Source organism: Dioscorea cayenensis, chromosome 14 (genome assembly GCF_009730915.1).
Source record: "Dioscorea cayenensis subsp. rotundata cultivar TDr96_F1 chromosome 14, TDr96_F1_v2_PseudoChromosome.rev07_lg8_w22 25.fasta, whole genome shotgun sequence".
Taxonomy (NCBI): Eukaryota; Viridiplantae; Streptophyta; class Magnoliopsida; order Dioscoreales; family Dioscoreaceae; genus Dioscorea; species Dioscorea cayenensis.
Window position 1 is genome coordinate 11,284,623 of NC_052484.1, and position 21,609 is coordinate 11,306,231.

At 33.5% G+C, this 21,609-nt stretch overlaps 3 protein-coding genes across 3 annotated transcripts; 1 reads left to right on the plus strand and 2 right to left on the minus strand.

Annotated features, from left to right (window-relative positions):
* Positions 1-4,579: 4,579 nt before the first annotated feature.
* Positions 4,580-5,397, minus strand: LOC120276122. The gene is made up of 2 exons (XM_039282851.1): positions 5,214-5,397; positions 4,580-5,073 (listed from the first exon to the last, which is right to left on the minus strand). The coding sequence occupies exons 1-2, from the start codon at positions 5,395-5,397 to the stop codon at positions 4,580-4,582; spliced, it is 678 nt and encodes a 225-aa protein (XP_039138785.1).
* Positions 5,398-5,930: 533 nt separating this feature from the next.
* LOC120276123 lies at positions 5,931-6,551 on the minus strand. The gene has a single exon (XM_039282852.1). It carries the CDS (start codon positions 6,549-6,551, stop codon positions 5,931-5,933), a length of 621 nt encoding a protein of 206 aa, XP_039138786.1.
* A 4,185-nt stretch (positions 6,552-10,736) lies between these two features.
* On the plus strand, positions 10,737-12,803 carry LOC120276300 (ferredoxin--NADP reductase, root isozyme, chloroplastic-like). Its single transcript, XM_039283020.1, has 6 exons — positions 10,737-10,781; positions 10,877-10,952; positions 11,102-11,437; positions 11,513-11,657; positions 12,030-12,267; positions 12,362-12,803. Exons 1-6 carry the CDS (start codon positions 10,771-10,773, stop codon positions 12,588-12,590), a joined length of 1,035 nt encoding a protein of 344 aa, XP_039138954.1. The 5' UTR covers positions 10,737-10,770; the 3' UTR covers positions 12,591-12,803.
* The last annotated feature ends 8,806 nt before the right edge of the window (positions 12,804-21,609 follow it).

Below are 21,609 nucleotides of genomic sequence, written 5' to 3' on the forward strand. Positions count from 1 at the left end.
CGGATTAATTGTTTTATGCGTTTAATGTGTACAGGTGGGCCATATATATGAGAATTTTACACCAGGTAATCAATAAATTAAAATTAAAAAAATTTGTCTTATTTACTTAATAGCCAATATTAATAAATTATTACATACCCTCACCCAAAGAAACAAACAAGATCTCTTCAGAGTCACCACTGCCTACTTGTTGTTTAAAGTTATACTTTGTGATGATAAATTTGATAGGTGTATATTAGTTAAAATTTCTACAGGGTCATATATGTAAACATTTCAAATAAGAAAATATATATGTTGGAAATATAAGCTGTCAAAGGTTTTGTTTCAGTCATATCCAAGAACCAGGGGTGAGAGAAAGGAGAAGCCATGGCTCCTCTAGCATTTTATAAATTAATATATATATATATATATAATATAAAGAAATTAAACTTTTAAGAAAATAGTTATAAAAATCTATAATTTGATAATGACCAAGATGATATTTAAAAAAAAAAACTACTAATACTTTGATATGCGCCAGTGCAAAGTCATCCTTCTAAAGAGAAACCCCTTCTGTAATTGGTGTAGCACGATAGGGATGACCATGTGACGTGGGGCTTCATAATGGAGAAGCAAGTAGGAGATACCATGCATGTGTTTTGTATTGTTTTTGGTTAAATTGTTTTGTGCGTTTAGTAACTTTAGTGTGAACGGGTGGGCCATTTATATATACACATATATGAGAATTTTGAACCACGTAATTCATAAATTAAAATTAAAGAAATTTGTCTTATTTACTTAATAAGCCAATATTAATAAATTATTACATACCCTCACCCAAAGATACCCTCACCCAAAGAAACAAACAAGATCCCTTCAGAGTCACCACTGCCTACTTGTTGTTTAAAGTTATACTTTGTAATGATGAATTTGATATTCGTATATTAATTAAAATTTCTGCGGGGTCATATATGTAAACATTTCAAATAAGAAAATATATATGTTGGATGGTCCTGTTTCAGTCATGTCTAAGAACTAGGGGTGGGAGAAAGGAGGCGTCATGGCTCCCCGAGCATTTTATAAATTTATATATATATGTATATATATATATATATAATATAAAGAAATTAAATTTTTAAGGAAAATAGTTATAAAATAAAATCTATAATTTGATAAATACCAAGATAATTTTTTTTAATAAAAAAAGACACACTACTAATAATACTTTGGTATGGGCCAATGCAAAGCCATTTTTCTCAAGAGCAACCACTTCTGCAATTGGTGTAGTATCATAAGGAAGATCATTTATAGAAGATCAGGTTCTTAAGATGTGTACTTTCATTCCCTCATATAATGAAAGTTTATGGTGCGAACCGCTCATCTCTTCCTTTATAGAAGATCAGGTTCTTGAGATACGTACTTTCATTCACCCGTAGAATGAAAGTTGAATGTGTGAACCACTCATCTCTTCCTTTATGGAAAATCAGGTTTGTAAGATTTGTACTTTCATTCCCCCGTAGAATAAAAATCTAAGGTGCGAACCGTTCATCTCTTCGTTTATAGAAGATTAGGTTCTTAAGGGGTGTACTTTCATTGCTAGGGATTTAAAGTGAGACCATGTCATTCTTGTTCTTGAAAACCCGTTGGCATGAAAAATTAAAACACACGATAATTACATGGAAACCCCCAATAAAGGGGAAAAAAACACGAGACCGTAACTACGGTGCCATTTATTTTTATTGATATATAACTTAGAATTTACAAAATGTACATGCTCTAAAAATAGAGCTTCAAATGATTGGTGTTCCAAGCCTTTTGAATCTTTTTTCCTGCCAAGGATTCTAGCTTGCATGTTGCCGGACCAATCATTCTTCTCACCCGATAGGGTCATTCCCAATTTGGCCAGAGCTTCCCTTCTTCTACAAGGGTATTTGTGATGGATGTTTTTCTCAACACGAGATCACCTTCAACAATAGGTCGTTCTTTCACCTTTGAGCTGTAGTAACTAGACACCCTTTGTTGATAAGCTGCTAAACGTATACAGCTTTGATCTCTATTTTCATCTAGGAGGTCTAAATTATTTCTAAGTGCTTCCGAGTTGCCTTCTTCATTAAATTCAACCATTCTTGGAGAAGCTTCCCCAATTTCTACAGGGATTAAAGCCTCCGTTCCATAGGTAAGGTTGAAAAGTGTTTCTCCTGTTAAGACCTTACTCGTTGTCCTATGCGCCAAAGGATTGACGGAAGCTCTTCTTTCCATGCTTCTTTCACCTTGTCTAAACACATTTTTAGATCTTCCAAGATAGTTTGATTGCTTCTTTCTGCTTGCCCATTAGCTTGGGGGTATGCCACAGAAGCAAAGCTAAGCTGGATATGGAGCCTTTCACAAAAGTCCTTAAATGAGTCACAATCAAACTGCTTTCCTCAATCTGCGATTAATATTCAGGGAAGTCCAACCATACTTTCTATTTTTTTGCTGGTTATTGTTGCCAATGGTTCTGCTTCTACCCATTTGGTGAAAAAATCAGTTGCCACCATTAAGAATTTTCTTCCTCCAGTTGCTTGGGGGAAAGGTCCCAAGAGATCTAATCCCCATTTATCAAATGGGGTTGGTTCAATATCACATCTGAACATTAAAGTAGGAGCTTTTTGGATAGGTGTGAACCTTTGGCATTTATCACACTTTTTTACCTTCTTTGAAGCATCATCTCTCAAGGTAGGCTAAGAAAATCCTGCAAGCAAGACTTTGGCTGATAAGGCTCTCGCTCCCATATGTTGTCCACATATCCCTTCATGGACTTCAGCTAATGCATATTCTGCATCTTGTTTATGGAGGCACCTTAAAAGTGGCATGGAAAACCCTTTCTTGTAGAGCACATCATTTATCAGCGTGAAACGAGCTGCTCTCATCTTTAATTTTTTGGCTTCCAGTGTGTTTGAAGGCAACTCCCCATCTTTTAAGAATTTCATAAAGGGTATTCTCCAATCATTCCCATCTTCATTGTTTGCTATGTTCTTCTCTTTGATACTTGGCCTTTGAAGTTCTTCGATATGTACAATCCTTCCATTTGTTTCCATTGATGAGGCCAATTTGGACAAAGCATCTGCATGACTATTTGAATTCCTATTAACTTGTAATAATTGGAATTCTTTAAACTCCTGAGACAAGGTTTTAACCTTGTGAAGGTATTGGCGTATGATTGGTTCTTTTGCTTCATACTCTCCATGAAACTGTTGAACCACTAATTGTGAATCACTATGTGCCATCAATCTTTTCACCTGTAGTTGCTTGGCTAAGCTCATTCCTGCTATGAGTGCTTCATATTCTGCAATATTGTTTGAGCTTAAAAAGGCAAAGCGCAATGAATACTCTAGTAAATCTCCTTAAGGAGAGATCAAAACTACCCTAGCTCTGCTCCCCGATGAACTTGATGCTCCATCCACAAACATCTTCCATATGTGTTTATGTGTTTTGTTTAGCTCCTCTTCTCCAGTGCATTCTACTATGAAATCAGCTAAAGCTTGACCTTTGATTGCTTGTCTAGGTTTAAAGCAAATATCATACTCTCCTAGTTCAATCGCCCACTTTGTAAGTCTTCCAGAATATTCTGGTCTTTGTAATATCCAACGCAAAGGTTGATCTGTTAAGACCACTATGGATAAGCTTGAAAGTAGGGTCTTAATTTTCTGAAAGCCATCACAAGTGCTAATGCTATCCTTTCAGCAAAAGGGTATCGAGACTCTGCACCTTGAAGTACTTTGCTGACGTAGTACACTGGTTTATCCATTTTTCCTTCCCTCCTCAATAAGACTGCACTTAAAGCCATCTTGCTAACTTCCAAATATACAAATAATGGCTCTTTAGGCTCAGGTCTAGTCAAAAGAGGTATCTGCTTCAAGTATTCTTTTAGCTCTTCAAAAGCCTTATCACATTCTGAAGTCTATTCAAAATTCTTGCCACCTCTTAAAGTTTTAAAGAAGGGAAGGCTCCTTTCAGCTGACTTGGAAAGGAACCTATTTAGGGCTGTAATTCTTCGAATTAAGCGTTGCATCTCTTTCATAGATGATGGAGATCTCATCTCTAGTATGGCTTACACCTTTTCTGGGTTAGCTTCTATCCCTCTTTTAGTTATCATGTAACCAAGGAATTTTCCAGATTGAACCCCAAACGTACATTTGTTGAAGTTAAGTCTCATGTTATATTTCCTTAATACATCAAATACTTGGTTGAGTATTTCTGTATGAGACTTACCTACCTTGCTTTTGATGATCATATCATCGACGTAAGCTTCCATAGTGTCACCTAAAAGGTGCTTGAACACCTTGTTCACCATTCTTTGATAAGTTGCTCCTGCATTTTTTAGTCCAAAAGGCATTACTTTGTAACAATACGCCCTTTTCTCAGTAATGAAAGCAGTCTTTTCATTATCTGAGGGATTCATCTTTATCTGATGATATCCTGAGAAAGCATCCATGAAGCTTAGCAACTCATAGCCTGAGGTCTCATCCACTAACATGTTGATTCTTGATAAAGGATATGAATCTTTTGGGCAAGCTTTGTTAAGATTAGTGAAGTCTACGCATACTCTCCATTTCCCATTTTATTTCTTCACCATTATAACATTGGCAAGCCATTCTGGGTATTGGACCTCTTCAATGAAATCAGCTCGAATTAGTTTATCTATCTCTTCTTCTAGAGCATGTTGCTTTTCAGGTGCCATATTCCTTCTTTTCTGCTTTATTGGCTTTATACTTGGGTCCACATTTAAGTGATGAGAAATCATCTCCAAACTAATGTCTGGCATATCAGCTGGTGTCCATGCGAAGACATCCACGTTCTTTTTTAGGTAAGAGACCACTTCTCTTTTTATTTCTCCGGTCATTCCACTTTCTAAGTAAGTGACCTTATCTGGATCGTCATATTTTAACCTCACAGGTTCTACTTTTTTCATAGCCTTTCGCTTATCAACTGAGTCTTCTGAGATTGCCAAGGTTTCATCTCTTAATAATTGTTTCCCTTTGATGGAAGATACATAACAGCTATGAGCTTTCTTTTGATCTCCTCTTCTTGCCCTATTCCTCCTGAGGTCAGAAACTTCATTAACAAATAATTGGAAGAGAGCACAGCTCTCATGTCATTGAGCAAAGGCCTTCCTAGGATTGCATTTTAAGCTGGTAACACGGATTTGATTACCATAAAATTAGCCATTCTTGTAATGTGATGTGGTTCCTCACCTAGCGTGATCTCCAACTGGATTGATCCCATGATAGGAACTGATTCTCCTAAGAAGCTAAATAGTGGGGATGACACCTTCTTCAATCTATCATACGATAGATTCATCTTCTCAAAGCAGTTCCAATAGATAAAGTTTACAGAGCTCCCATTATCAATGAGAATTTTCTCTACTGGGAACTTCATAATAGTTGTGGAAATAACCATTGCATCATCATGGACATGACTATATCTCCTTGATCTTCGACAGTAAAAGTAATAGGTTCTTCATTCTATTGAGTTTTCATGATGTTGTTAAATTCATAAGCTTGCCTTGCATAAGCCTTCCTTAATGAATAAGTCTCACCTGCTAAGGTTTCACCCCCAATAATAACATGTATTGCTGGGTGAGATGGCTTGTTGTCTAAAATGGGGGTTTTCTCAGTCGTCTAGGAATCTTTTTTATCATTCATACCTTTGTTATCTTCATATCTTTCCTTTTTTGAGTAAGACGGTTTCTCGTTTCTCCATGCTTCTCAATAGACAAATCTGTTAAGCTTTCCTTGGCTCACTAGCGATTCAATCTCATTCATCAATTCTCTGCATCTATCAGTTGAATGTTCATGGGTTTTGTGAAACCTACAGTATGCGTTTGTAAACTTGCCCATTATCTTGTTTGCCTTAGGAGGAAAGGTAAGGAGCCCAGATCCTTCTATTCCTCCCAGGATGGTAGAACGTGGTTAGCTCAATGGTGTGAAGTTCTCAAATTTGAGCTTTGGAATTTGTCTGTGTCCATTTCCTCTTCCAGTCTTTCTTCCTCCAAAATTTGTTTCATCTCTATCTTTTCTTTTTTTATCTCTGTTTCCAGTATTGTTGTGCCTCATGACATCCTCTGAAAGGATAAACTTATTAGCCCGATTGAATAGATCTCCAAGAGTAAGAGGTTGATCTAGGGAAAGAGATTTTTGAAAATCTCTTGATCTTGTCCCTTGAAGCATTCCTGATACTACTACTGTGGCTTGAAGATCTTGTACTTCTAAGGTAGCGGCACGGAATCTTTCAACATAGTCTTTCAGGCTCTCTTTCTCATCTTGTTTAATTGTTAGAAGGTATGAAGTGTCCTTCTTTCTTCTAGCATTAATGAGGAATGCATCTATAAATTCCTTCCTCAACTGATTGAAGTTTGAAATTGATCCTTCCTTCAGATTATTAAACCATATACGTGCATGCTTAGTTAAGGTAAGCGGAAATGCTCTGCACATGATTGCGTCCTCCCATCTACGAAGTAGCATCACCGCCTCATAGTTTTGCATATGGTCGTAAGGGTCATCCTTTCCAGAATAAGTTGTTAGTTGTGGCATCGTGAATTTTTTTAGTAAAGGTTTTACCATGATTTCCTTGATGAAAGGAACCTTGCTTCTTTGTGGTGTTTCCTTGGTAGGAACCAGCTTCTTCTGTTCCAAAACATGTTCAATTATCTTTTTTAGATCAGCTGCCTCCTTTATGGTAAAGGTAGATTCCTCCGCATCTTTCTCAAATGCTCTTAATTCTCCTTTGTAGGTGCTTTATACCACCTCTTGGATTTTTTTTCTGGAGGTTCAACCCTCTCTTGGTTATGAGGATGTGGATCACCTTGCTCTTGTTGTTCCATAACTTGCTTTCCCTTAAGATGTAGGTTGGAGAGGAGCGTTTCTTGAGGTAGGGCTTGCTGGACAAAGAGCATTAAATCATTGATAAATGCTTGTGCGATAAGAATACGAAGTGTTCTTTCCTTATGATGAGCATTACTTTTATCGGGTTTTAACACTAATATGTGTGTATTTATATTACTTTCATGCATATAGGGTTGTGAGGCCGAGTATTAGAGAAAGAAGCCAATGTGGATCATAAATGCACCATTTGGAGGAAATCTTGAGAACGTTCAAATGTGAAGACATAAGTCAGGTTCGAAATGCGGGAATGTGTGCCAACCTCCTGGTATTCAAGTTAGCACAACGATTTGAAGGGGCACAAAGGCAGTCACATTCAAGCATTTTCAGCTTGTGCATGTATAGCAAGATCTCCACCAATATATCCGTTATTGAAGAAGCAAAGCGACCTACGACGTAAACGTGTGCCCGTTTACGTTACCTCGATGAAAGCATTGATGAAAACAGAGAACTGTGGCAAAGCACTATAGCAAACACTGTAACAAAACATTGTAGTAGATACTATTCATATCCGGCCGAAGAAGGATGAAAACAGAGAATCCACACGGGCGTATGGAAATTCCACACGCCCGTGTGAAAAATCTACACTGGCACCCACATGGCCGTGTGGATTCCCGATTCCAGCCCTATTTAAGGTCGATTTCAGACCCGATTTCAATATTCTTTTCTCCATCTTTTCCCGAACTTGAGAGAGGGCTGCGGCTAGGGTTTTAAGAGGTATTGGCTAAGGAATTGGAGAGGTTCTACGGCTCTGACATCAAGCTTCGTTTGGAAGAAGGTTAGCGGGAGAGCTTTCGTCTGCACTGATCCAGCGAGGTGTATCCTAGGCTAGACAAAGGGACCTTCGGACGAGTAGAGGACTCTCCACAAGACCATCGTCATGACTATCGAGGGGGTTTTCTATGGATTTATTGCTTTTACATTCGATTTCATTGATTGTAATTAGCTCCATGGAGAGTTAAACTCCATAGTGGGTACTTGGATTGTGAACCCTAGAATGTATTCTTTTCATTGAACCTTGTTATTATACTTTTATTAATTGATGTTTATATTGAGTTCCAATCTTGAATGCATTAATTGTATGAATACTCCCTTATAGTGACACTAGGGTTGAGAGTTCTTGTTGGTAACCCTTGTGAGTGAGTGACACACCACGAGAGTTAGACAAAACTAGATTGGAGAGGGTTGAGAGGGTGAGTTGAGAGGTAGAGGATTTTCCCCTTTCCCCTCCGGTGTGATTTATTCTACCACCAATTCCTCGAGTTCTTTGCGGTCATAGTAGAGTGAATGGGCTAAGGGATGACCTTCCGCTGAGCTTAGTTGCGAGTGCAATGGAGTGAAGCGTTGAAGTGATTTTAGCATCTAGGGCTTAATTGTGGCTACGGACCTTCCGGATGGACAAATGGTTAGGTTTACATATAGGAAGAGGATTTATCACTTGGAATCCCTAGAACTCATTACAATTCTATACGAGTGCAAGGTTGAGAGATTGTTCAATTTCTCCTCCGGGACATGTATAGGGTTAGGTATGGTTGACCTTAGATTTGGGACCATGTATTAAAGGATTTCCACGACTCATTAATGCATTAGTTAGGAAGCATAATAGAGGGTTTTTGCACTTGAAACGATTTTCTAAGGCGGATCAATATCCGAATACCCCATTTATATCGATTGCCTTACCTCTCCTTTACTTGTACTCTCTCTCTCTTGTCTCTTTTACTTTTGTTTGCATTACATCTTGTCACACAAATCATTATTCATATTTCGCTTAGTTAAGAAACAATTAAAGTATTTTTACTCCCTACTCCGTGTGGATACGATTCCCACTCACCTGGGATTTTATTACTTCGACAAACCCGTGCACTTGTGGTACATACGCAAGGGGCGTTGTCAATCATCTAACTTTCTGTTGTTTTCATCCAACTTCTTTTTAAGCGCTTCATATTCGCTTAAAGAAATCGTTGGCATCGTATCTCTTGAGGGCTTAGGTGGAATCTCTAATTGTTCTTGAAGGTTTTCACTTTGAGGAATCATTTCATCTTGAGTAGTAGCCATCTGAGAGCGTGACGTCTAGGACTTCTTTAGTGGCATTAGTATAGATTGAAGAGACTACACGAAAGTAACCTTGTGTGATGGCCTTTTGATCGTGTTCCCACAGACAGCGCCAACTGTTGTTGCCCGAATACAACAGTAAATTTGTTGAGGACCTTGAACTTGTAGAACTTCGAACGTGGAGGTCGAACAAAAGGAGTTGGAGTCTCTTCCTTCTTTGAATGCTTAGGCCTGTAACAGTGTGGGAAGTATTCCTCAGAATCACTCCGATGGCTAAGTTAGTAGAGAATAAACTTTGTTCTTTCTTGGATCTTTTTCCTGAAAAAATCCTCCCCTTGTTTAAATGAGGGAGGCTATTTATAGATATATGGTTAACCGTTATGTAAAACTTCACGTATTCGAGATCGTGGGTGTAGAGGGAGATCGTACATGTGATGTGAGATAATAGGGTATTACGTGGTATGAAGTTAAATTAGGCCACATCACATTTTAAATAAGAAAATATACATGTTGAAAATATAAGCTGTCAAGGGTTCTGTTTCAGTCATATCTAAGAACCAGGGTGGGAGAAAAGAGAAGCCATGGCTCCCCTGGCATTTTATAAATTAATATATATATATATATATATAATATCAAGAAATTAAATTTGTACGGAAATAGATATAAAAATCTATAATTTGATAATGACCAAGATAATATTTTGAAAAAAAAACACTACTAATACTTTGATATGAGCCAGTGCAAAGTCATCCTTCCAAAGAGAAACCCCTTCTGTAATTGGTGTAGCACGATAGGGATGACCATGTGACGTGGGGCTTCATAATGGAGAGGCAAGTAGGAGATACCATGCATGTGTTTTGTATTGTTTTCGATTAAATTGTTTTGTCCGTTTAGTGTGAACGGGTGGGCCATTTATATATACACATATATGAGAATTTTGAACCACGTAATCCATAAATTAAAATTAAAGAACTTTGTCTTATTTACTTAATAAGCCAATATTAATAAATTATTACATATCCTCACCGAAAGATACCCCACCAAAAAAACAAAGCCAGTATTAATAAATTATTACATACCCTCACCCAAAGATATCCCACCCAAGGAGATACCCCCACCCAAAGAAACAAACAAGATCCCTTCAGAGTCACCACTGCCTATTTGTTGTTTAAAGTTATACTTTGGGATGATGTATTTGATATTTGTATATTAATTAAAATTTCTGCGGGGCCATATATTCAAACATTTCAAATAAGAAAATATATATGTTGGATGGTCCTATTTCAGTCATGCCTAAGAACAAGGGGTGAGAGAAAGGAGGCGTCATGTCTCCCCGAGCATTTTATAAATTTATATATATATATATATATATATATATAATATAAAGAAATTAAATTTTTAAGGAAAATAGTTATAAAATAAAATCTATAATTTGATAAATACCAAGATAATTTTTTTAAAAAAAAAACAAGACACACTACTAATAATACTTTGGTATGGGACAATGCAAAGCCATTTTTCTCAAGAGCAACCACTTCTGGAATTGGTGTAGTATCATAAGGAAGATTATTTTATGTGGGCCTGCATAATGGGGAGGCATGTTGGAGACACCATGCATGAGCTATGCATTGTCTTCGGATTAATTGTTTCCTGCGTATAATGTGAACGGGTGGGACCATATATATCAGAATTTTGCACCACGTAATTGATGATTTATTTGACCGTGCACCCTTCATTTGCCTTCTATATATAGGTTTAGAGTTTGGAGTCCCTTTTCAGTGTTCTCTGGGGTCTTCTTTTGTCTTGTTAAAACTCCCAAATGGCTCTCAAGTATCCATTTCACTGACATCCCTTTTTAATTTTTTTTATATACATGTTTGTGGTTGTGCATGCGTAGCTAATGTTCTGGTCTTGATTGATTGCAGGGCTGATCTTTGCAGTGTCATGGATGCTAAGATGCGCCCCGGAAAGGGTTTGGGGTTCGTTCACCCAGGCTCACGGGTAACATCTTGAGCACTTTATACTTCTCTATGTTTGTTAGATTTTGTTGTATTTGGTTGTATTTTGTGTGTGTGTGTGTGTGCATCCACGAACTTGGAAGCCATAAATATTAAAAGTGTAGCTGCAGCTCATTCATTCTTCTTATGCAGATTTTCAATAATTTGAGCCTCCGAAACAATGCAAGTACATCTTTGCCGTGTTTATCTTTGAAAAATCAGAAGCAGCATTCCAATTATAATCGCATGGTTCTCTGTATGTCTGCACGAGGAGCTACAAGACTGAGTGCTGCAGCTATACCTTTAGAAGCTGAGGACACTAGACCTCTGCGTTCAGACCCTGGCCCGACTTACACAACAACAGTTGTCTCAAATGACACTCTTGTTGGCCCCAAAGGCGGCCTCGGAGAGACCTGCCATATTGTGCTTGATCACGGAGGTAGTTTTACTTTCGTGGAAGGCCAATATCTTGGAGTAATTTTACCATCGGTGAGCTTGTTTAAGCACATTTTCAAGTTTGTGATTTAATTTGAAGTGTTTCCTTTACTAATTATTATCCTGCAGACCAAAAAAATGAACTATTTCTCAGTTGCATCATCTGATCATGACAAGACAATCAGTTTATGCGTTCGTCGTTCACAAACAACACCGGACAGCATCAGTGACTACCTCTGTAGGAGTAAAGCAGGAGATACAATTTCCATTACAGGTTTGGAAATAAATTCTTCAAAATCTTATGTTTGATTGCAAGATTTTGTTTGGGATAATCTAAATATTGAAAATTATTATGAGTTTAAAAAATCATATATATATATATATTGATAGAGTTTAATTATTTGGTATAAAATCAATTTGAGTTTTAGTTGAATTCAAGCCATGTGGCCTATGTATAACAACTCTGTCAACTCCACATGCAAAAACTATAATGCAAGTGGTTGTGTGATCACCGAAATCAACATTGAGTGTAGGAAGTCTATTAAAATTAGTTTTTTTTATCAGTGTATAATATATTTATGTCTTTCTCTCAAATCTTTCTCACTATAAATTTCACAATTCTTTTACTTACAAGTTTTTATTACAGGCCCTTATGGGGGACAAATGGTATTTCCAAATGATCCAAATGCCAAACATATCATGGTTACAACGACAACTGGTATTGCTCCTTGCCGCAGCAACCTTGAGGGATTGTTTCCAATTTCGAAATCAAATGCTAAATTCACGGGACTGGCCTGGTTGATTGCCGGGGCCGAAAACTACAACAGCTTGCTTTACAATGAGGAATTCTTGGTCATCTTGAAGGACTACCCTGGCCAATTTAGGTACTTGAGATAAACAAACTAGTCCTTTCTTATGTTGTCAATGTTTACTAATTAATCACCTACAATTAATTACTATATGACCATTGAAATTCAGATATCAGAGGGCCTTGAATAATTCTGTAGCGGATAGCATCTATAGAAGTGGTGATGAAATTTTCACACTTTTGGATGGAGGTGCATATATATATTTCGCTGGATCAATGATGATGATGCCTGAAATTTATGCAACATGTGAACAAATTGCCACGGAAAGATTTGTGGTTTGGGCAGATATGCTAGCACGGCTGAGAGAAAATGATCAGTGGCGTGTTGAAGTTTACTAGATAACTTCAATGCAATAATTTTATGTTAAATTGGTGGCAACCACATAAAGTATTGTCCTTAATAAATAAGTGCCACCTGACCTGGATGCATGGTTTGCAAGTCTTGTCGCGAGTATTGTCCTTAATAGATAAGTGCCACCTGCATGGTGTGCTAGTCTTGTCGCAAGTATTGTCCTTAAAGTGCCACCTACATGGTGAACATGTACGTCTTGTCTGGATTTTAATAAAAGTATTTGGTATGACAAGTTTACCCTGTTTGCTTCTAGTCGTTGCTGGTATGTTTTATTTTAATAGAGATTTGTGTACATAACTTTTTGTCTTATGTCGCCAATTCACAACTATAGTTTTTTTCATAAATAAGGTAAATTTAAGATGTTAAACAGCTCCATTTATATTTCTTGACATTGACTAATTTTAATAATAAATTAGAATATTGAAAGGAGTTGCTTTCCTTGAACTCTCAAGTAAAATCAAAGTGAAAAAAGAACATAAATAAGATTAAGCCCAAGAGATGCATGCACGACCATGCATCTCATTGGCGGGATCAAGTAAATATAACATAAGATACAATGATTCAAAGTATATTCTTAGCATTTCTTGTTTGATCACCAAGTATATTCTTAGCATTTCTTGTTTGAGCACCAACAATTAGAGCAACAATTTCAGGACTTGTTGGTACAGAATAATTGTGCTCTTTAAGATTTTGATGTGCAAGAAATTTTATTTCTATTGGTAATTCTTTTAATTGTTTTTGCATCTCTCATGCAGTGCGGAAAATTTTGACAATTTTATCATGCTCATCTAACATGTTTTTTAATCCACATACAATATCTCTATCAACTTCTTCAATATCATTATTGCTTTAGAAGCATGCGTTTCGATAATTTAATTCAACATCGGATTCGATCATATAAAGCTATGCAAATTTAGGTCTTTGATTGTCCATTGTGGGAAGCAAAGATCCCATTCTATGATGATTTTGTCCTAAAAGCTTGAATACATAAGGCCATTCGTGTGATTAATGCTATTATCAACTATGGCACCCAATGAAGTAAATTGGAAATTTGAATTGTATATCAGAATTCGTTCTTTCAATTGTGAACATCTTGATCAATAATGACCATCAAATAACTCTCTTAAAAAGGATGGCATTGGTTTATTAGGTGGAAGATGAATAAGCCCTTGTTTGCAGCACATATTAAATCTAGGAATAGAAATCGATTTAAAAATGTCAATCGATTCATCATACAACATAGATGTGCTGCAAAAAGAGCATTTAAATTCCTGGCCACCAAAATATGAAGCCTGAAAGCATGTTCCTATCAGAAGCATGTAAATTATAAAAAAGTAAGCATTATATAGATGAGAATAATATTTTAAATAGTTATGAGAAGCCTTACTTTTATGTTGATTGTTTGTAATAGCGACCCATTCATTTAGGTGCAATTGTTTGGAAGGAAAACTCATATTACAATTGTGTAAATCATTATGAGTAATATTCCTTATTATTTCAGATCTTGAATGTCCAAAGACGTATGCTGATTTACTTGTTGAAGCACCAGGGTCAGAACACTCTTCATTGAAATTGGAAGATTGGCCATCATTCAAATGGATCTTAAAACGATCAAGCTCACCATAAACTAATTGGTTTGTTATTACAATTGTAATTTGTCCGTTGCTTTGAACAACTAATTTTGAACAAATATGATCAAACATTCCTCATTAGTATGTCTAGCTGTAGTTTTTTCACATCTTTGTTTTTGATTTCATAATTTTTTTGACCGCATAATCTCCATCAGTTTTTTTTGTTACTTGTGGCCTCTAACTTATTGACTATAGGTAATAAAGTAGGCTTCTTGACTTGATGGGACTTAGTCATTGTAAAGTGTGATAAAAGGATCCTTCATAATAAAATTAGAATAACAAAATTATCAACATAAAATGTAAACATATAATAAGATTATAATTTGAATCTAATTATGCAAACAAAATTAAGAATTAATATAGCAAAGAGAAAATAATTTTATTTTAATTTAGTAAGCATGGATCATGAATCAAAATAATATAAATCACATACAATTAACAAATTAAAAATGCACATATGTAATCCAACAAAATCACACAGACACAATCTAATAGTTTTGCATTTAAAAAGAACATATTGAATAATTGATATATTTGAATTCAATGCATAGTAGGTGAACATATATAAAAATAAAATAGGCAAACAATGACAATTATTAAAATTCTCACATACCAATTTATGATGGATCGAACGTTTAATATAGAGAATTTGAGAACCTGCAAAATTCAGAAATTATATACAACGGCTTAACCTTTATTTGTATACATAACAATTATTGTTTTAAAACATTATAATATAATATATATATATATATAGATAAACATATATTACCTAAATACCTCTTATGCTACCATTGGTTTGATTTTGATTAACCTGTATTTTATTTTATTATTTTATTTTTAGTTAAATGTATTATAGTCCACACACCTTTTTCTTGTCAATAAATATATGATGTTAATATTATATATTAATATCGAAATATATTATACTATATTATATTATATGATGACTTATAATAATATTTTTATTTTTATTATAATTTATAATTTATTATTTTTTATTATTTTTCGTCCTTATATAGATATAAACTGGAGTGGAATATCCTGAGTATAAAATTAGACAACTAAATGCACCTCAAGGTGCAGCCGAGGAACTGGGGGACCTTCTCGAGAGCACAGGATAGGCAATTGAGAGATTGAGTTAGCCTATTCGTCGTTATGGGGAATCAATGGGTTCCACACCAACTCTTTCTCTCTCAATACAAATAATAGTAACTTTAAAAAAAAATGTTTTCAAATACTACAATATGTAAATTTATTGTTTAATTGTCTATATATATATTTGGTGTTTGTTTATATATATATAGTTTTATTTTGTTTATTTTTATTCTTGTTGATTTTTAAATTTGGTTTTATTTTAATTTTTTTATTAGATCTATTTGTTTTATTTTAATTTTATTTTAATTGTTCTAATCTATAAATGTTTTATTATTATTATTATTTGTAATTTTTTTATTTAATTTATATGATAATAATAAAAGATGGATCTATTCATAAAAGGTTAGGAATCGAGTTTAGTATAGACTTAGGCAAAAACTAAACAATTTCCAATGCAATAAATAATGTTTTACAAACCAAATCAATTCAAATTTTTAAAGTAGATTATTAGTTATTAAAATAAACAATTTCAAATGAAACAAATAATGTTTAACAAACCAAATCATTTAATATTTTTAAAATAGATTATCATCATTAATTAAAATAAGATTAAGCTTACATGGGTACATTGATGGATATAATTACTATCTTCATATATGACTGTTGTCCTTAAAAGTTTCACATTGGAATTAACTTGGTAAGGTTTGATTATTGGATTGACATTAGATTGACATTTATTAAAGGTTTCCATATTCATTTTTCAAATTAAGGGGGAAAAACATATATATACTATAAAAAAACCAAACAAAATTGCATAAAAATATTACATCTCTACAGTTTAATTTTAATGATAGCAAATTAAACATAATACACCTAAAACAAATTTTTATCTTACAAATCATTGAATTTTGTTAGAAATTATTATAAAATCAAAGTTAACAATTCAAAAGATATGGGTGTTAGGTTGGAGGTTTTCTATATATATATATATTGGGGACAGATTAAATGTTTTAAATTATATATATACAATACAAAAATGATAATCATTTATAATGTGTAATATATATAATACTATATATTGTAATATATACTATACGGAATTTTACAGTTTTAAAAATTATTAATTATTGTTTGATATATTGTGTTGTCTCAAATTCATGTATATATTAACACCCTTCGTTATATATATATATTGTGTATACATGTATATATATTGTGTTGTTTCAAATACATGTGTTATTATTTAATACAAATATATATATATATATATATATATATATATATGGACAAAAGCAACCTTAACACCCTTTGTTCTCTTGCTTTTACACTCTCTCTCTTTCTATATTTTTCTAAACAATATCTATATATATATATATATATTACCTTTAAAAGGAAAAAAAATATATTAAAGTAAATAACAAATAAATACCCAAATATATATATATATATATGGGGAAAAGCAATCATAATTGCCTTCTATCTTACTTGTGACTGTCTGTATATCTTATATAATTGTAAATCTGTATAGTATGTATATGTTTTGAGTACACTATAACAATATAAATATATATATATATATATATATTGGTATGTTTTTGCAAAAACTAAATGTTTAATTATATATATATAAATGTTAAATACAGAAATGACTATTATATAAAATATATAATACTATGTATTGTAATATATATTATACGGATTTTTGGAGCTTTTCAAATTTTTTATGTGTGTTTCTTGTACAATATGTATTATTTATTATTATATATGGTAATATATATTAAGAAAAAAAACAATATCTATATAATCTTTATTTTAAAAAAAAGTTTAAAACATACCAATATATATGGATAAACCAAACCGTTACACCCTTTGTTCTCTTGCTTTTCCACTGTCTTTTTATTTTAATTTTTTTAAACAATATCTGTATATATAATCTTTAAAAGGAAAAAAAACACAATAAATAACAAACAACTACCAAAATATATACCTATATATATATATATATATGGGGAAAAGAAATTGTAACTGCCTTCTATCTTGCTTGTTATTGTCTATATATCTTATATAATTGTAAATATGCATACTATGCATATATTTTGAATACACTATTACAGAGGACAAAGTATACCATAACAAAGTATATCATGCTTATATTATATTATATTATATTATTATAATAATGTAAGTACAACATTAAATGACCTTATATCTTATATAATTGTAAATATGCATACTATGCATATATTTTGAATACACTATTACAGAGCACAAAGTATACCATAACAAAGTATATCATGCTTATATTATATTATATTATTATAATAATGTAAGTACAACATTAAATGACCATTCAGTGATATGTACCTAAATTGTCGATCTTTATTTCATTGTGTTGATGCAAGCTGTAGTTAATTTTTAAAAACTTTGCTAACTTCCTTTTGCTGCATAAGAATTGTAAGTGTTAGTTTATGAGCTTAACTATGAATTAATGTTTTCAAATGAAACTAAATATAAGTAAAAGGAAAAAACCTCAAATAATACAATGACCAATCCAAAAGAAGGACCGGAACCTTGAGTGGTAAATTTGTTCATCAAAACACAAGAGATACTCATAATATATAGCCAAACCAAAACATGCAATTATATGGATACTGGGAAAGAATATTCAATTACAATGAATAACAATTTAGAGATAAAGTTAGGTTTACATCTCTTCATCTCTAATGTTAGTTTGCATGAACTGGCCACAAATTTAGACTTGTTATGGCACAAATAATGAAATATTCACCAGTAACAATGTTATTTAAGAAAAAACCTATGTGACACATTGATTTAAAATAGTTTATCAAATAATAGAGTTTATTTGAAAATAGATTAATTTGATAATGTGTCTTGTCTGAAAAATAGTTTTTTTTTTAAATTTTATCATACTGTGATAGAGATAATGGCATTTTTTGAAAAAAGAAAACTTTGATTTTTTTTTTCTGGGTAAAGGTGGCAGTTTTGGCATCTTTGTTTTGATACAAGAGAATTTAGCAATTAAATGATTGGGGAGGCCGAGGAGGAGGGTGAAGGAGGTGGACACTGATGAAAAAATTGACCCAACGACATCAAATTATCAACTCCGCACATCAGTTACCGTATCTGCATCAAAACAGGATTTCCCTAGATTAAAAATTTACTATGGATAGACATAGATGATGTTTCTGTAAAATCATATATTCACATATATAATAATATTTTGAAAATAAAATAAGACTTAATTTTCTCAGTTAGAAAATGTGGGATAGTGAGGCCTCATAGACCATTAGACTGACGGTCTCCTATGGCAACTGAGTTTAATCTCCTCTTTTTCCTTCTTGTCACGGCTTCTGCTTCTTGGCCTCTGGTCAACCTCGTCGACCTTTGGCTTCTGCTTTCCTTAGCGCTTGTCTCCGTCTCAGGTCAAGATCTAAACTTACAACCTTTTAGGAACACTGGAGAAACCTCTCTATTGTCGACACACACCTCCTCGCAAGCATCCTAAAGTTTCCCATTCATCCGCTGGCATTGAGCTCATTCCTAAGAGAAAGCGAGCAATGAAGAGAACTTAAGATGGAGAGAGCAAAGGAAGTGGAAAAGGAGAAGACAATGTCATTATTGGAAAACCTAAGGTCATGACAGACAAAAGACACTATTTTGGCTATTTTTATGTTTGAAATTTTCGTACAGATCTCTTTGTCTATCTCATATTCTCATGAGTTGTTTTTCTCCAGTAAATTCATAACAAACAAAATGTAATTGTTTCTCCTATCTTTATATTTAAAATTTTCGTCCGGATCTCTTTGTCTATCGCATGTTCTTGGATTCCATTTTACTGAACCAAGTCCAAACCAAGTTGGTACATGATTTGATATGTATCACCATATCTTTTTTGTCAAAGAGAATACGCAGATCATGTAGATGACTCAGCTGAGATTATTTGAGCTTTTTTGGTGACCAGCTTAGTTTCTAATGAACTGGCTTTGTTTGATGCTTCACTTTGTTGTCAAAGATTCTTCTTGCTCTTTACTCCTTCTTGTGTATCTGATGCTTTGGAACATGCATGTATTGCATTCTTATTTAGTTTTCCTTTTATGAGATGCATGTATTTCTAGGAACTGCTCTATTAATTATACACACTTTAAAATGAACTTTGTGTATCTGTAGTTATGCAAACTTTGATATCATCTATACAAAAACATTCTATGTGTGAAAGAACTTAATGGGATGATATGAAAGAATAAATACGGGAATTGAAACAAAAAGTATGAAAATTAGTGATTTTTATCTAGTTTTGTCCTTTTGATTTCGAGTGTTTTTGTAATTTATTTATTGCGTTGAATTGCACAAAGGCCCCTCAGTTTATTTTAAATTATACTTTATTGGTGTAGAGTTCTTGGACTTATTTGTGAGTTTGAAAAGAACACTTGGCTTGAGATTTTCTTTATAATTTTATATTTATGTTTGATAAAAAAAAAAAATGAATTCAATGAAAAGTCTTAAATTAAATTGACTGCATCTTTCCATGGAGATCAGGTTAATATATTTTAAAAATTGAACCTCTTCACCTGTGGGAAAAAACTTGTTTATTATTTATAATTCAAATATATTAGATGTATTTAAAATATGTATATATATATATATTATATAAACATGGATCTTGAGGATGTATGATTTATATATTTAAAAATAAAGAGTTTTTATACAATGTTTGCATCCATCATGTGTCTCCTTTTGAAACAGAAGTGCTCAAATAATTAATAAAATAATGATAAATAATATTAGAGAATTTATTGTCAATTCCAACATCCATTTTAAATGTTTTTAACAATGTTATATTCTACAAGGATGGAAATAATTTAAAAATTATAAAAAAAAGTTATATTTAGTAAGCCAAAATAATTAGATTAATTAATACAAAAACCATTTCGCACACATTTTTGCATAATAACAGCTAAAGAAAATACGTCCAAAATCCAAATTAAGTTTTGCTGCAAAATCGTTTATGCATCTCAGCCCTCCATACTTTAGCTCTCATTGTCTTCCTTTTTCTTAGTCTTTGTCTAGATTTTCCCACCTCTAGCAGTGCTAACGCTCTTGACAATCCTGAATCAACCACTTCATGAATGTTTTGGTTCGCATAAATACAATTGTTACAGTCGTTGCTTTTTATCCCATCAAGAAATGCATTGATCACATATTCCAATCGGCTAACGACACCTTCAAACCATTCCAATTGCTCATCAAAATGTTCTAGTCGATCCTTCCCACTCCTTCCATTAAAAAGGATGCTTTCACTCTTGAGTTTGTTTGCCAAGTTGTAAGCCTATCAACATCAACACATAAAACCATTAGAGTTAATTTTAATATAAAGCTAAAGCCAAGCATACATTTGTGAAAGAAAAGGAAATCTTTTCTTTTCAAGCTGATAATTGTTCTTGTTTTATAAATACATGATCAATGAGGTATATAAAGCTTTAACATTCAAGTTTATGCATATGCATGCTATAAAGCTTGCAGTCTTTTTAAAACATTACTGTGATAGTAAAGTTTCATCCTATAACCACCCTCCCTATCCCTTATCTTCTCCTCCACCATCCTCCTCCTCCTCTCATTCTCCTTCATCAAGACTCCATCAACCACCTTCTTCTTCTTCTTCTTCTAACTATCCATTAACTGAATACCCAACTCAATCTACATCAATATGTATGAACCAAAAGACAGCAACATATACTATCCTCCTCCACCACAGGAACCTCCGATCACCACCGAAATAACTATTCAGATGACTGGCATGTCTTCACTCCATGTCCAGTCTCAACAAAAGGTATCTTGGCCTACTGGTCTTTTTGTGGTTGTTGTGATGATGTTGGCAATTGTAAGTCCCAACTCTTTTATACTTAAATCCTTACTTAATTTTCCCAAACATTTTTCCCATGAATTTTAGTTTATATATTTGTCTTTCATGCTACATAACTTGCTGTTGCCCCTGCATCACCTTCGCCCAGATTGTAGAAATTATCGACCACCGTTACACTTGTATGTTTATATATATATATATATTACATGGTGGAATGAAAATATATATGATAAGAGTGTTATCAATCACATGTAGCATGCAGACTGAGTGGAGTAATTTACCTGCTGCTGATGTTTACGATTGGGTGCCAGTGTTTTTACTCATGTTTTTTATAGAAAAAAGATGAGATCACAGTATTCACTTTCCTCGAGTCCTTGCAATGATTGTCTTATTCAT